At 40.7% G+C, this 14,916-nt stretch overlaps 2 protein-coding genes across 13 annotated transcripts in view; both read right to left on the reverse strand.

Annotated features, from left to right (window-relative positions):
- Window positions 1-14,916, reverse strand: part of LOC148338123 (protocadherin gamma-A11-like) — a 244,584-nt gene that overhangs the window by 194,085 nt on the left and 35,583 nt on the right. The window contains exon 1 of one of the 12 annotated variants that reach the window (XM_088293009.1): window positions 12,116-14,582. The exons of 8 other annotated variants lie outside the window; for them this stretch is intronic. In XM_088293009.1, the coding sequence (XP_088149135.1) occupies window positions 12,116-14,509 (2,394 nt within the window). In that variant the 5' untranslated portion in view covers window positions 14,510-14,582. Of the gene's footprint in view, window positions 1-2,576; window positions 5,076-12,115; window positions 14,583-14,916 lie in introns of those variants that run through there. 3 more of the 12 variants (XM_088293032.1, XM_088293007.1, XM_088293031.1) reach the window with 3 other exon arrangements.
- LOC148338132 (protocadherin beta-15-like) overlaps window positions 1-14,916 on the reverse strand; it is a 70,825-nt gene that overhangs the window by 33,120 nt on the left and 22,789 nt on the right. The window lies entirely within an intron of this gene.

Raw genomic sequence — 14,916 nt, forward strand, 5'->3', positions numbered from 1 at the left:
AAAGTAACCTTATGTACTTCATTTTTCACAAAGAGGAAAGCAATGGAAATATTTAACTAGATTGAGGAACTGTGCAGTCTATTAAGCAGCACTCAATTTGTATATACTTTTTGACAACGTCAGACATTATCATCTAAAATCTGCCATCACCTTAAAAAAGATACAAATTATCTTTCAAAGATATAGTCTTAATGTTTTGTCTTCACTAATCAAGAACTTTAACTCACACAGTGCACTTGGAGACGCTATACAGAGATCACTCGCCTGGCCATTTCTTAAGGTTCATGCAGCAATAATCACGTGTGCCAACCCCTCCAGACGATAAAGAAATATTTATCAAGATACTGTGAATCACAAATTCGCGCTGCAGCTCTGTCTGTCATTGGACGAAGCCGGCTACTAACAATGCCAACAATTCAGTTAATCCATACCAACAACAAAACTTATTGTTTTCATAAAATGTGGGTGGGAAACACACTTTTGTTTCACAAATGATGAGCGACAAGTGCGTGTGTCCGATTTGTGGCGCAAGTCAGGCAGTCAGTAGGATAAAAGATTGGGCAATACTTCCCCAATATGTACTCTCTTTTAGTTTTTGATAAAGGTTTGGCATGACATTGATCAGAAACTATAGGGTGAATCATGTTTAATCTGGATTCATCAGTCTTAAATTCTGCAAAACTCTATAAAATCAGGTCTGTGTGCCTCATTATAATAAATATGATCATATTGAGCATGTAGTTAAGCTCATTGAGAGTGTGGCGAAAGACGACAGAGAGAATGTCCACTTCTACAAAAGCATACTGGTAAGAATACAAATGCCTCTTGTTTATGAACTCACATCATGCTGTGTGGCTGTTTTCTGATAACAAATGAATACAAGTCGAGGCCACATATAACATGTCTGTTACTACTTGACTTGAGCAAGAAAGAAAAACAGGAGCTATACAACAAGGAAGCGTATGGCAGTGAATGAATGCTTCAAGTAACATGCTTGTAGACAATGCAGGAGATAATAATATGTTACCTAATTTTCACTATTAAAATCATCTCCTCACTGTAGTATTCACTTTGATTCACACGCATTCACATTTGCTGCGATTGGCTTGCAACCAGTTCAGGGTGTACCTCGCCTACTGCCCAAAGACAGCAGGGATAGGCTCCAGCAGCCCAAAGACCCTCGAAAGGAGAAGCGGTTCAGAGAAAGGGAAAATGGATGGATAATGGATGCATTCGCAATAGTCACTGCAGAGAATGTTCAGTTTGCACCATAACAGTTTATATTTCCGCAAATTAATTTGTACTGTACAGTACAGAACACTCACAACCAAAAGACTCTTTATACTATTAAACAAGAGGTTTTGAAAGTACGTGATGTGGAAGCTAATATAATGCTTTGCATGGGTGACACCCCAGGAGTAGGAGATCAAATCTGTGGGGTGAAAATGTGTGATTTGAAGTAATTACGAATTTTTTTTTTTTTATTGTTTATACTCTTGTTTACATATCTGCTGATACCAAAAAGATAATTTTACCTGCATTAACATGGGAAATAATACTTTTTGTGATTAATAATATGAAACGGAAGTAGATGGTTGAACTGTTCATTTTCAAATTTGAGTAAGAATAAATCATAGCATACTGGTGTTACAGGAATGTTTGGATGGCAATGCGAGTGTTACATAGTACGTGTAGCACCTGCACTGCGTTGTGCGACACGCAATCTTCATCCTAGCAACAAACTTGGATGCTAGATCGGAAAGATAGTTAACTTATCGTAGCGCAAGCTAACTGATACAACAGGAAATTGATGGATTAAAAACTGCACCAAAAGTGGGAAAAACAGCATGGGTTCTGCCTTTGAAGAGTGCATTGGGAGAGATCCTGGAGGTGTAAGTTATTATTTTAAGTTATTTAAAAGCAAAAAAACTAGATATATTATCAAAATTATGTAAATGAGGCTTGTTAAAGGCTTTGCTGTCGATAAAGCACTGAATAAGCGCACTGCATTTCCAATTATAATCAAGTTGGACTTTTTACGGAATAATATGACATTTTTTGGGCAAAGGTACTATTAATAAACCATTCGGATGATTTTGAGATTCGATGTTTAACTGGTCAATGAATATGTGAACAGAGATTTGGTCCAAGAGTCCAGGCTCTAATGCAAATTAAATCCAGTGTTCTCACCACAAAAAGTGGACAAAAACTTCTAAAAGCCACAAGCACACCTTCATAAACTATTGGAACCACATCTGCTATTGATTGTGATTTCAATAAAAAAAAAAAACTGAAACAATGACAACTTTTTTTCTCTTCAAGTGAAATGCTGAAATATTGGTGGTAGTAAATCCTCCTTGTCAGATTTTAGCAGACAGTAACCATCTAATTAACCTGGTCAATCAAAGTAAATTTTAATCAAACACAAACAGGATGAAATAAAGATGGCGTTTACCGGTGTAAAAAACCCCAATTGACCAAATGATTCAGTCCAACAAGCGCATATGATGAAACACCTCTATGTAAGAATTAATTATCGAACTGAACGAACAATTAAGTGTGACTGTTGCTCATACCTCAGGAGTATTTTCAGCATCTCCAAAAATATCATCAAAGTCGGCAGGACTTTTCCTGAGGGTCAGGTCAGCAGGCAGCGTGTTGTCATTGTAAGAGGTAACAAATTTAAAGTCACTGGTTCTGGAACCTGTTGTCAAGTAGGCGTCATAGTTGTAGGTGCTGCGTAAAGTTCCTGTGCCGTCAACATCTGCGTAATTAGGAGGGAGATACGCGCTGGGGATGGCAACTGCTCCATCAAACAACAGTCTGGGCTTCCTCCTGCGACAAAACCTCACAGCCAAGACGATGATGATGAAGGTCAGGAAGAAGGTGGACACAGACACCAGCGCGATGATCAGGTAAGAGGTCAGTTTGGAATTCTTGTCGTCGTAAGAAATATCCTTCAATTCTGGCACCTCAGCCAAGTTATCGGAAATAAGTAAATACATGGAGCAGGTGGCAGAGAGAGGGGGCTGTCCGTTATCTTTTACAGCCACAATCAGGTTCTGTTTCATGCTGTCTGACTCAGAAATGTCCCGCTGGGTCCTGATCTCTCCACTGTGGAGACCAATGGTGAAAATTCCCGGATCTGTGGACTTGACAATCTGATAGGACAGCCAGGCGTTCTGTCCAGAGTCGGCGTCCACCGCTATCACTTTGGACACCACAGAGCCTCCGTGTGCAGCTTTGGGGACCAGCTCGGTCATGAAGGAGTTGCCCTCCGGGGCGGGGTACAGTATCTGAGGAGAGTTGTCGTTCACGTCCGATATGAACACACCGACGCTCACGTTGCTGCTCAGCGGAGGAGAACCGTTGTCTCTGGCCATGACGTGGACTTGAAAACTCCTCAAGTGTTCGTAATCAAACGACCTGACAGCGTGGATCACGCCCGTGTCTCCGTTAACGGACACATAGGAGGACACCGGGGCACCGTTCACTTCAGCAGGTAACAGAGAATAAATGACAGTGCCGTTCTGTCTCCAGTCGGGGTCCCGAGCACTCACAGAACATAAAGTGGAGCCAGCTTTGTTATTTTCACTCACATATGCGCTGTAGGACTGTTCCTCAAACACAGGTGGGTTGTCGTTGATGTCTGCTACAGACAAGTGGACACTTTTGGAGGAGGACAGAGGAGGAGAGCCCTCGTCAGTGGCACTGATTGTAATGTTGTAATCAGACACGAGTTCACGGTCAAGTTGTCCCGTAGTCACCAGAGAATAATAGTTTTTAATTGAAGGAACTAATTTAAAGGGGACATTTTGTTGAATGGAGCAGCGGACCTGACCATTCTGCTCGGAGTCTTTGTCCTGCACATTAATGATGCCCACTTCTGTACCCGGTGACACATTTTCAGGGAATGGATTAGACAGTGATTTTAGTTGTATGACGGGGACATTATCATTCGTGTCAATGACTTTAATTATTAAAGAGCAATAAGAAATCAATCCTAACCCATCTACCGCACTTATTTGTATTTCATATGATGTTACTTTTTCATAATCAACAACTCCAGTCACTCTCACTTCTCCAGTTTTGGGATGTAAAGCAAAGACATTTCTATTGTCATCAGAAACATGGTCAAATTCATACGTGATTTCACTATTTATTCCTTCATCTGCATCACTTGCGCTCACTGTGATCACCAAAGTGTCAAGAGGAGAGTTTTCAGGCAGATCTGCTTTATAGACTGTCTGACTAAACACTGGTACATTATCATTAGCATCCAGCACAGTGACGTGAATGACGACTGTTCCTGATCTCTGAGGAGAGCCGCCATCATATGCAGTCAGCAAAAGCATGATGTCCTTTTTATCTTCTCGGTCTAATTCTTTGTCTAAAATCAATTCACAGTATTTTCGTCCCCCTGGTTTAATTTTTATATTTAATTTAAAATTATCATTCTCCTGTAAAGTATAGCTTTGAACAGCATTTTCTCCGATGTCTGCATCATGTGCTTCTCTTAGAAGAAAACGCTCACCCTTGTCTGCCGATTCCCGGATTTCTAATTTTAGCGAATCTTCATTAAACTGTGGTGAATTATCATTGATATCAAGAACACGGATGCTAATACGGTGCAGTTCTAATGGGTTTTCAAGTACAAATTCCTGTTTTAAGACACACGATGCCTTTTTGCCACAAAGCCCTTCTCTGTCGATCCTTTCCTGAACAATCAAGTCACCCGTGTTGAGGTTGATGCCGCAGTGTTGTACGTTGTTATCCTCCGGATCAATGCGTGCTTTGCGAGCAGACAACTGGTCCAAATTTAGTCCCAAATCCTTGGCAATATTCCCGATTACAGATCCACGTTTCATTTCCTCTGGGATAGAGTAGCTCACGTCTCCATTGATGGTGTGGAGGAAAAGGAAAAGAAAAATAAGGCGGGATCCGAAAATTGCAAATCCTTTGCTCTCCATGACACAACAGCAAACCTTTTTGCAACAGATAAACTGGATATTGTAGTAATCTCCACGAATATCGACAGATTTCTACAGCACAGCAATTTTACGCGTATCCAGCAGAGCTACACAATGAAAATCCGGGTGGTGTGTCGACATGAGAGCGAGTTTCCTTATTTTTTGTTTATGAGCGCATACTGACACCTAGAGTACATTTCTCGACATAGCATCAACTACTATCGTAAAATTATCACTCCCTTTTTATGGTGCCTTTGCATGAGCGTTCTTTTTTCAAAGTGAACTGTTCTGATAACATATTTTCAAGATACTAAAATAAAACGTCAATAAAATAAAAATTAAACAATTGTCAAGGACAATTTCTCATAGAAATGTTGATAGACTGAACAAAAAGATTTTTTAACGAGAGAAGTGAGGATCAAGTTTTCCAGAGTCAGCGAAGAATTGTTCCAAAAAATGTTTCAGCACCATGGACAGAGAGCTCTTCCTAAAGAAACACCGAGAATTAAAAACTTTGGAGCTCAAACAAAAATGCATGGTACTTTCTGAGCGAGATAGTGAGCCAACCAGAAACAACATGAATTATTGTTTCTCACACTGAAGACACTTGCCTAATCCAGATGAATAAGAGACAAGGTTTTTCCTCCTCCGCGTGAGTGTCACAACAACCTATCCAGTGAATCCCCATATATGTAAACCGTCCATCCATTTTCTATACTATTTTCCCCAGTACATTCTTCTGCTTAGACCCGAGAAACACACTGGCCCGGTCACTAGTGAAACGCAGGCCATATAAAACAACATTCTTCACTCATTTTCACATGTATGAGTACCCATGAGTGCTTATTTAACCTGGCATCCATGTTTTGGGAATAAATATAATACTATAAAAATACGAGTTCCGGTTTATACTTTGCCTTTCAAGAGACGAAAAGACAAAAAAAGTAGGCTTCTTCACAGTGATGTATATTCAGAGAAACAAAAAGAACCTGAAGAAAACTCAAGCAAGTGCATTGAGAACATGCTAACTCCACACATGCTTCGATGGCGACTAAAAAACAAAGTCTCCTGACAGTGGGTAATGTGCAAACCATGATAGATCACTTTGCAGCCACCCTTAACGAGGATTCAATTAATTTCTCTGTGGTATTACAGTACATGGATATGGGCAACTTCCTATGAAAAAGAAAGAGTTGATCTCAAAACATTTTTTTTTGTATTCCATCGCATTAATCGAGGCACTGAAGTTCATTTTCTCTCAAGTGAAGAAAAGGATTTATAAACTGCCCATAGGTTTCTGACATAGTTTTTCCGTAACATTTATTAAAAGATACATTAAAAACCCAAAATACTATTTTGGGGTGAATGCTGACACCGTGTGTCTTAAATTTTAATCATGAGAAGACAATTGCAGTATTTAAGTCTAAATTTGTAGGGATCATTTGGAGAAGGCCCTTTCTCATTGAATATGACTCTGATCCTGCACAGAAAGCAACGCCTGTCAAAGTATGCGTGGATTCGTTTTTTTTTTTTTTTTGGTGGAAGACCAAGCAAGCACTTACCACGAACCATCAAAGACCTAAGGGACAAACTCATATTTTCGGACACACGCTTTCTCAGGCCCAATGTCAGTCACCTCTGACCTCACAAAAGCCATTATAGATACACATGGTGAGCTAATTGCTGAACATTAGCTTCCATTTTCACTTTGTGTGATTTTCTAGGCCAGATCTCTAAATAATTCCTTCAACTAATTAAATAAATAAATAAATAAATAAATAAATAAATAAATAAAACCGAACCCAAAGTTAATCTAATATTAAAAATTTTGCTTCAGGACCAATGCTTAATTATTTATTCACTTTTTACTGTCAACTTTATACACATTGCCTAGTGGTATATGCTCATTTCTCACATAACAATGACGACAAAATCCATCAATCCAATTTCTGTACCGCTTATCCTGTTCAGGGGTGCAGGCAGCTGTAAACAATCCCAGCTAACTTTGTGCAACTGGCTGACTGCCAATTTTACTCGACATTCAAATACATTTGCAAATACGTTCAAACGTATGTACGTTTCAAGGGGTATTGGTTTGCGCATGCGTACATCCCATGGCATTATGGGAAAAATGCCAAACAGGTATAATGCACTACGGGCGCAATAAAACCATACAAATTACGACTATTAAGTGTAATAAATGTTTACTTAATCTCGAAAGTACTGGTATAACGTAGGCCAAATGTTAAAAAAAATAAAACAAAAGCGTTTTTTTAACTGGCGCATGTGTCAAGTCTTCCGGTGAAGAGACATTCATATTTCATAGAGTAGTATTAATTTAAAGGTTGTGAATACGTTCATATTTGCCCATAATTGAGTTTGTTTATTATTCTCTGGAATCGACGATTTCTTAGTGCACGCTTATAAATCTTTGGATAAACGTGTGAGAGGAAGACTTTTCATTTCTGTGTATCTTTTTCGCTTTCTCCGATGTAAGCGCATCTGTTGTTAATAGTGGATCTTTGATGTATTTCTCTTTTCGAAGTCACGCTATCTTCACAGTTGGATGCGTACTCCAAAACATTTGCGCCTTGGAAGACTTTCGTCTTTGTGAGTATTTATTAGTTCCGAAACAGTTATTTGAGTCAAGTGTGTTCTTTATTTTGAACACTGGTATATGGAAATATGTTGTTTCATCAAGCTGACAGCTCGTGTGCTCATGTGTAGGCCTGCACTATACCACTGGAGTAATCTACTGTATATTTGTTTCTTATTTTGTTTCAGTTTCTATCTATCTATCTATCTATCTATCTATCTATCTATCTATCTATCTATCTACCTACCTTCCTTTACAATTTGTTGTCTGTTAGTACAAGAGGAATTCATAAAAGCAAGAAAAGTATGCCTTGTGTACGGAGTTTTATTTACTAGTTCGCTGGGTGTCTAGCTGCACATAGTCTCGTGTAGTGAGTACAGCACAGTGACATGATGGAAAAAAAAATATATTTTTTGTTGTAATAGTTTTTTTTGTTTGCTTTTTTAGCAGTTAGCCCACAAGTGCGTTTGAACGTATTTGCAAATAGGTTCGAATGTATTTGCCAGTCAAAAATGTTTAGTCCACATTGGTAGTTCCACGCTTCACTAACTGCCAAAGAACCATTCACACATAACGTCATTAAGAGGGACTCAACCACAGTGGCTGCATGATAAGATGCGCACACCCCTACACTCTCAATGACGCAGTGGAAACCATCTTAAGACAACAAAACGGAGAATTCGCTTTTCAAACACTGACAAAGAAAGTGATTTCAGGTTAAAGGATTTACAGGGAAAGTGACAACATATGTGCTGAGAGATTGGCATATAAATGTCATCATCTCCTGAAGCAAACAACTCAGGATTATTGATGGAAAAAGAATCACAATGGGGAAGTATATTTGTGCTTAGAAATAATTTCAATGCACAAGTTATGACAAATGAACAACAAAGCTTCTGTTTGAGAAATATAATAAGGCATTAATGATAGCGCCTACCTCTAAAGGGTCAAAAGAATCATGAAGCTCATCAACAAAGTCAGATGGACTTTTCCTCATAGTCTGGTCGGCAGGCAGCGTGTTGTCATTGTAAGAAGACACAAACTTAAAGTCGCTGGTTCTGGAACCTGTTGTCAAGTAGGCGTCATAGTTGTAGGTGCTGCGTAAAGTTCCTGTGCCGTCAACATCTGCGTAATTAGGAGGAAGATACGCGCTGGGGATGGCAACTGCTCCATCAAACAACAGTCTGGGCTTTCTCCTGCGACAAAACCTCACAGCCAGGACGATGATGATGAAGGTCAGGAAGAAGGTGGACACAGACACCAGCGCGATGATCAGGTAAGAGGTCAGTTTGGAATTCTTGTCATCATAAGAAATGTCCTTCAATTCTGGCACCTCAGCCAAGTTATCGGAAATAAGTAAATACATGGAGCAGGTGGCAGAGAGAGGGGGCTGTCCGTTATCTTTTACGGCCACAATCAGGTTCTGTTTCATGCTGTCCGACTCAGAAATGTCCCGCTGGGTCCTGATCTCTCCACTGTGGAGACCAATGGTGAAAAGTCCCGGATCTGTGGACTTGACAATCTGATAGGACAGCCAGGCGTTCTGTCCGGAGTCGGCGTCCACCGCTATCACTTTGGACACCACAGAGCCTCCGTGTGCAGCTTTGGGGACCAGCTCGGTCATGAAGGAGTTGCCCTCCGGGGCGGGGTACAGTATCTGAGGAGAGTTGTCGTTCACGTCCGATATGAACACACTGACGCTCACGTTGCTGCTCAGCGGAGGAGAACCGTTGTCTCTGGCCATGACGTGGACTTGAAAACTCCTCAAGTGTTCGTAATCAAACGACCTGACAGCGTGGATCACGCCCGTGTCTCCGTTAACGGACACATAGGAGGACACCGGGGCACCGTTCACTTCAGCAGGTAAGAGAGAATAAATGACGGTGCCGTTCTGTCTCCAGTCGGGGTCTCGAGCACTCACAGAACATAAAGTGGAGCCAGCTTTGTTATTCTCACTCACATATGCGCTGTAGGACTGTTCCTCAAACACAGGTGGGTTGTCGTTGATGTCTGCTACAGACAAGTGAACACTTTTGGAGGAGGACAGAGGAGGAGAGCCCTCGTCAGTGGCACTGATTGTAATGTTGTAATCAGACACGAGTTCACGGTCAAGTTGTCCCGTAGTCACTAGAGAATAATAGTTTTTAATTGAAGGAACTAATTTAAAAGGGACATTTTGTTGAATGGAGCAGCGGACCTGACCATTCTGCTCGGAGTCTCTGTCCTGCACATTAATGATGCCCACTTCTGTACCCGGTGACACATTTTCAGGGAATGGATTAGACAGTGATTTTAGTTGTATGACGGGGACATTATCATTCGTGTCAATAACTTTAATTATTAAAGAGCAATAAGAAATCAATCCTAACCCATCTAACGCACTTATTTGTATTTCATATGATGTTACTTTTTCATAATCAACAACTCCAGTCACTCTCACTTCTCCAGTTTTGGGATGTAAAGCAAAGACATTTCTATTGTCATCAGAAACATGGTCAAATGCATACGTGATTTCACTATTTATTCCTTCATCTGCATCACTTGCGCTCACTGTGATCACCAAAGTGTCAAGAGGAGAGTTTTCAGGCAGATCTGCTTTATAGACTGTCTGACTAAACACTGGTACATTATCATTAGCATCCAGCACAGTGACGTGAATGACGACTGTTCCTGATCTCTGAGGAGAGCCGCCATCATATGCAGACAGCAAAAGCATGATGTCCTTTTTATCTTCTCTGTCTAACTCTTTGTCTAAAATCAATTCACAGTATTTTCGACCCCCTGGTTTAGTATTTACATTTAATTTGAAGTGATCATTCTGCTGCAAAGTATAGCTTTGAACAGCATTTTCTCCGATGTCTGCATCATGTGCTTCTCTAAGAAGAAAACGAGCACCTTTCACTGTCGATTCCCGGATTTCTAATTTTAGCGAATCTTCATTAAACTGTGGTGAATTATCATTGATATCAAGAACACGGATGCTAACACGGTGCAGTTCTAATGGATTTTCCAGCACAAGTTCTTGTTTCAAAACACACGACGCCCTTTTGCCACAAAGCCCTTCTCTGTCGATCCTTTCCTGAACAATCAAGTCACCCGTGTTGAGGTTGATGCCGCAGTGTTGTACGTTGTTATCCTCCGGATCAATGCGTGCTTTGCGAGCAGACAACTGGTCCAAATTTAGTCCCAAATCCTTGGCAATATTCCCGATTACAGATCCACGTTTCATTTCCTCTGGGATAGAGTAGCTCACGTCTCCATTGATGGTGTGGAGGAAAAGGAAAAGAAAAAAGAGGCTTTGGCTGTACGGCGCATGTTTTTTCTCTTCCATTGCACTACAACTAATAACACTAATAAAAACGACTTTCTTAATAGATAAACAAACAATATAACTATGATGTTTTGGGACGTCCTCAGCTTCCAACACCACGGTCAGGTTCACAAGCGTCGAGACAAGCTACACAATAAAATCAGGGATTTGTTCCGACATAAATGGGTGGGAAATGAAAAGCTTTTGTTCATGAGTGCATACTGACATCTAGTGTACATTTACCGCCATTCCACCTAGTTTTAGCTATGAAACATGACTACAATAATTCCAATCAGGAATGATTTGGAGAGGCGGATCATTTATAAAAGCGTGCTTTTGTAAAGAGGACAAAGAGGAAATGTTTCAGCACCATGGACAGAGATACAAGGAGTTTCACTTCCTTCACATCAAAATGAGTGGGTATTATCTGAGCATGTTAGTTGACAAACTCAGCTAAATATAACCCTCCGAAAACATCGAAGGGAGAAGATATTCTCTTCTTGTATATATATATATATGTATATATATATATATATATATATATATATATATATATATATTAGTCAAACTTAACTCAGGTGATTAATCCAAAAGAATTTAACTCAGTTTGATTTACTGAAAAAAACAATTTGCATACTTTGCAAATATTGTGCCATATTAGCTGTCTTTAGAACGTCTCAGAACAAAGCACTGTGTGTAAGTTACCACTGGGCTTTGCAAGCCAACACTGCTGGAGTGTGGCGCGTGTGGGCAGTTTTGAGAAATGTTTCAAAAATAAATTTCTGCAAATATGTCTCCATTTAGATCGTATTCAAGAATCCAAGAAAGCTATTAGAACAGTGTTTGAATTAAATATACGTCATATTTGTCAATTTTGCATCAATTCCAAGATATTATTCAAGTAAGTATCTGTTATAAGCTTCGCAAAAAATAGTAGTTGAAAAATGTGACTAATCATGATTAATCATGGATTTTTTTGTGATTAATTAGTTAAAAAAATGAATCACTTGACAGCACTAAATTAAGTTAGATGAAAGAAAATTTGATTGTAGAGAAGCAGAACAAAAGTAGAGCAAGGATAGCTTTGATTAACCACAAGATGTACTTGATAGAAATAGGAATTTAAAATACTTTCCGATTATTGCATTTGAAGTTAAATTGATTTCTTAGGTGTATAGTATAGTGTCATATACATTCTTTAGAAAAATTATCAAATGACTAAAATGGAAACGAATCTACCTCAAATGGATCCAAGGAATCATGAAGTTCATCAACAAAGTCGCTTGGACTTTTCCTAAGAGTCTGGTCAGCAGGCAGCGTGTTGTCATTGTAAGAAGACACAAACTTAAAGTCGCTGGTTCTGGAACCTGTTGTCAAGTAGGCGTCATAGTTGTAGGTGCTGCGTAAAGTTCCTGTGCCGTCAACATCTGCGTAATTAGGAGGAAGATACGCGCTGGGGATGGCAACTGCTCCATCAAACAACAGTCTGGGCTTTCTCCTGCGACAAAACCTCACAGCCAGGACGATGATGATGAAGGTCAGGAAGAAGGTGGACACAGACACCAGCGCGATGATCAGGTAAGAGGTCAGTTTGGAATTCTTGTCGTCGTAAGAAATGTCCTTCAATTCTGGCACCTCAGCCAAGTTATCGGAAATTAGTAAATACATGGAGCAGGTGGCAGAGAGAGGGGGCTGTCCGTTATCTTTCACAGCGACAATTAGGTTCTGTTTCATGCTGTCAGACTCAGAAATGTCCCGCTGGGTCCTGATCTCTCCACTGTGGAAACCAATGGTGAAAAGTCCCGGATCTGTGGACTTGACAATCTGATAGGACAGCCAGGCGTTCTGTCCGGAGTCGGCGTCCACCGCTATCACTTTGGACACCACAGAGCCTCCGTGTGCAGCTTTGGGGACCAGCTCGGTCATGAAGGAGTTGCCCTCCGGGGCGGGGTACAGTATCTGAGGAGAGTTGTCGTTCACGTCCGATATGAACACACCGACGCTCACGTTGCTGCTCAGCGGAGGAGAACCGTTGTCTCTGGCCATGACGTGGACTTGAAAACTCCTCAAGTGTTCGTAATCAAACGACCTGACAGCGTGGATCACGCCCGTGTCCCCGTTAACGGACACATAGGAGGACACCGGGGCACCGTTCACTTCAGCAGGTAACAGAGAATAAATGACGGTGCCGTTCTGTCTCCAGTCGGGGTCTCGAGCACTCACAGAACATAAAGTGGAGCCAGCTTGGTTATTTTCACTCGCATATGCGCTGTAGGACTGTTCCTCAAACACAGGTGGGTTGTCGTTGATGTCTGCTACTGACAAGTGAACACTTTTGGAGGAGGACAGAGGAGGAGAGCCCTCGTCAGTGGCACTGATTGTAATGTTGTAATCAGATACGAGTTCACGGTCAAGTTGTCCAGTAGTCACTAGAGAATAATAGTTCTTGATAGAAGGAACTAATTTAAAAGGGACATTTTGTTGAATGGAGCAGCGCACCTGTCCGTTCTCCTCTGAATCTCTGTCCTGCACATTAATGATGCCCACCTCTGTACCGGGTGACGCATTTTCTGCTACTGGATTAGAGAGTGATTTCAGTTGTATTAATGGGGGGTTGTCATTTACGTCAATTATATGAATAATTACCTTAGCCTCTGAAAAGAGCCCATAACCGTCTTTTGCCTCAACAAAAACTTCAAATTTTGATCCTTCTTCAAAATCAATATTTCCCATTACTTGCAATTCACCGCTTTTATGATTGAGGGAGAAGAAATTTTGAGATTTATCAGAAAGGCGGCTGAACTCATATGTAACTTCTCCGTTTATTCCTTCATCAGCATCTGATGCACTCACACTAATAACTGGTGTTTTTTTAGCTGTGTTTTCCTTTACAGATGCTGTATAAACATTTTGGGTAAAAACTGGGGCGTTGTCATTCGCATCAAGTACAATGACATGTATGACTACAGTACCAGACCTTTGAGGAGAACCACCATCCACTGCTGTAAGCAATATTTTCATTTCCTGCTGCTCTTCTCTGTCCAATTCCTTATCCAAAATAAGCTCACCATATTTACTACCATCATTTGTTGCCTGAATGCCAAACACAAAATTTGAATTTTCTTGCAAAAGGTAACTTTGAACAGAATTAGGGCCTATATCTGGATCCTGTGCTGCATTTATGCGATATTTGGCTCCTTTGACAGCTGACTCACGAATTTCCAGCTTTATAATATCTTTTGGGAAAACGGGCGAATTATCATTCACATCCTGAACTTGCAAAGACAACCGGTGCAATTCCAAAGGATTCTCCAGCAGCAGGTCGAATTTAAGAACACATGAAGGCTTTTCCCCGCAGTGCTCCTCTCGGTCAATTCTGTCAGCAACCACTAAATCCCCCGTCCGGAGGTTGATTCCGCAATACTGTTTGTTGTTATTTTCCATATCAACACGAGCTTTGCGAGCAGACAGCTTCCCCACCTCCAATCCGAGATCTTTGGCAATATTTCCAATAACAGATCCGCGTTTCAGCTCCTCGTGAACGGAATAGCTGAGGTCTCCTTGTGCATATCCGACCAGAACAAAGAAAAAGGCAATGCTGCAGCATCGGACGATGCGCCGTGTGCGCGCCATTCTTTGACAGTAATGTACTCACTATAGCACGGTAGTTTAATCAATTATTTTTTTAGATATCCCCCTCCTCCCGTCTTGTGTTAGTCGTCCGAGGTTATGTGGACAAAGTACGCCGATGTCGTCAATTTAAGCAACGGGTGGCGAGCAAATCATTCCAAGGCTCGGAACAATGAGTATATACTGACCCCTTGTGTACACGTCTGTATGATAGTTTTGAAAAGAGTCAAGAAAAAGCTGTCTAAAATGTCTTCTTTTTTTATTACTATACAATACAATACAACTTTATTTATATCACGCATATAGAAACAATGGCTGAGGAAAGTAGTTCAGCTGTTTTTTCCTTCCATAAATTAGATCCACATATGGGGTTCGGAAAGAACCTTTTCAATTTGAGACAGACGATTTGC

This window comes from Idiotropiscis lumnitzeri, chromosome 4 (genome assembly GCF_059441095.1).
Source record: "Idiotropiscis lumnitzeri isolate Australia: NSW breed Sydney's pygmy pipehorse chromosome 4, RoL_Ilum_1.0, whole genome shotgun sequence".
Lineage (NCBI taxonomy): Eukaryota > Metazoa > Chordata > Actinopteri > Syngnathiformes > Syngnathidae > Idiotropiscis > Idiotropiscis lumnitzeri.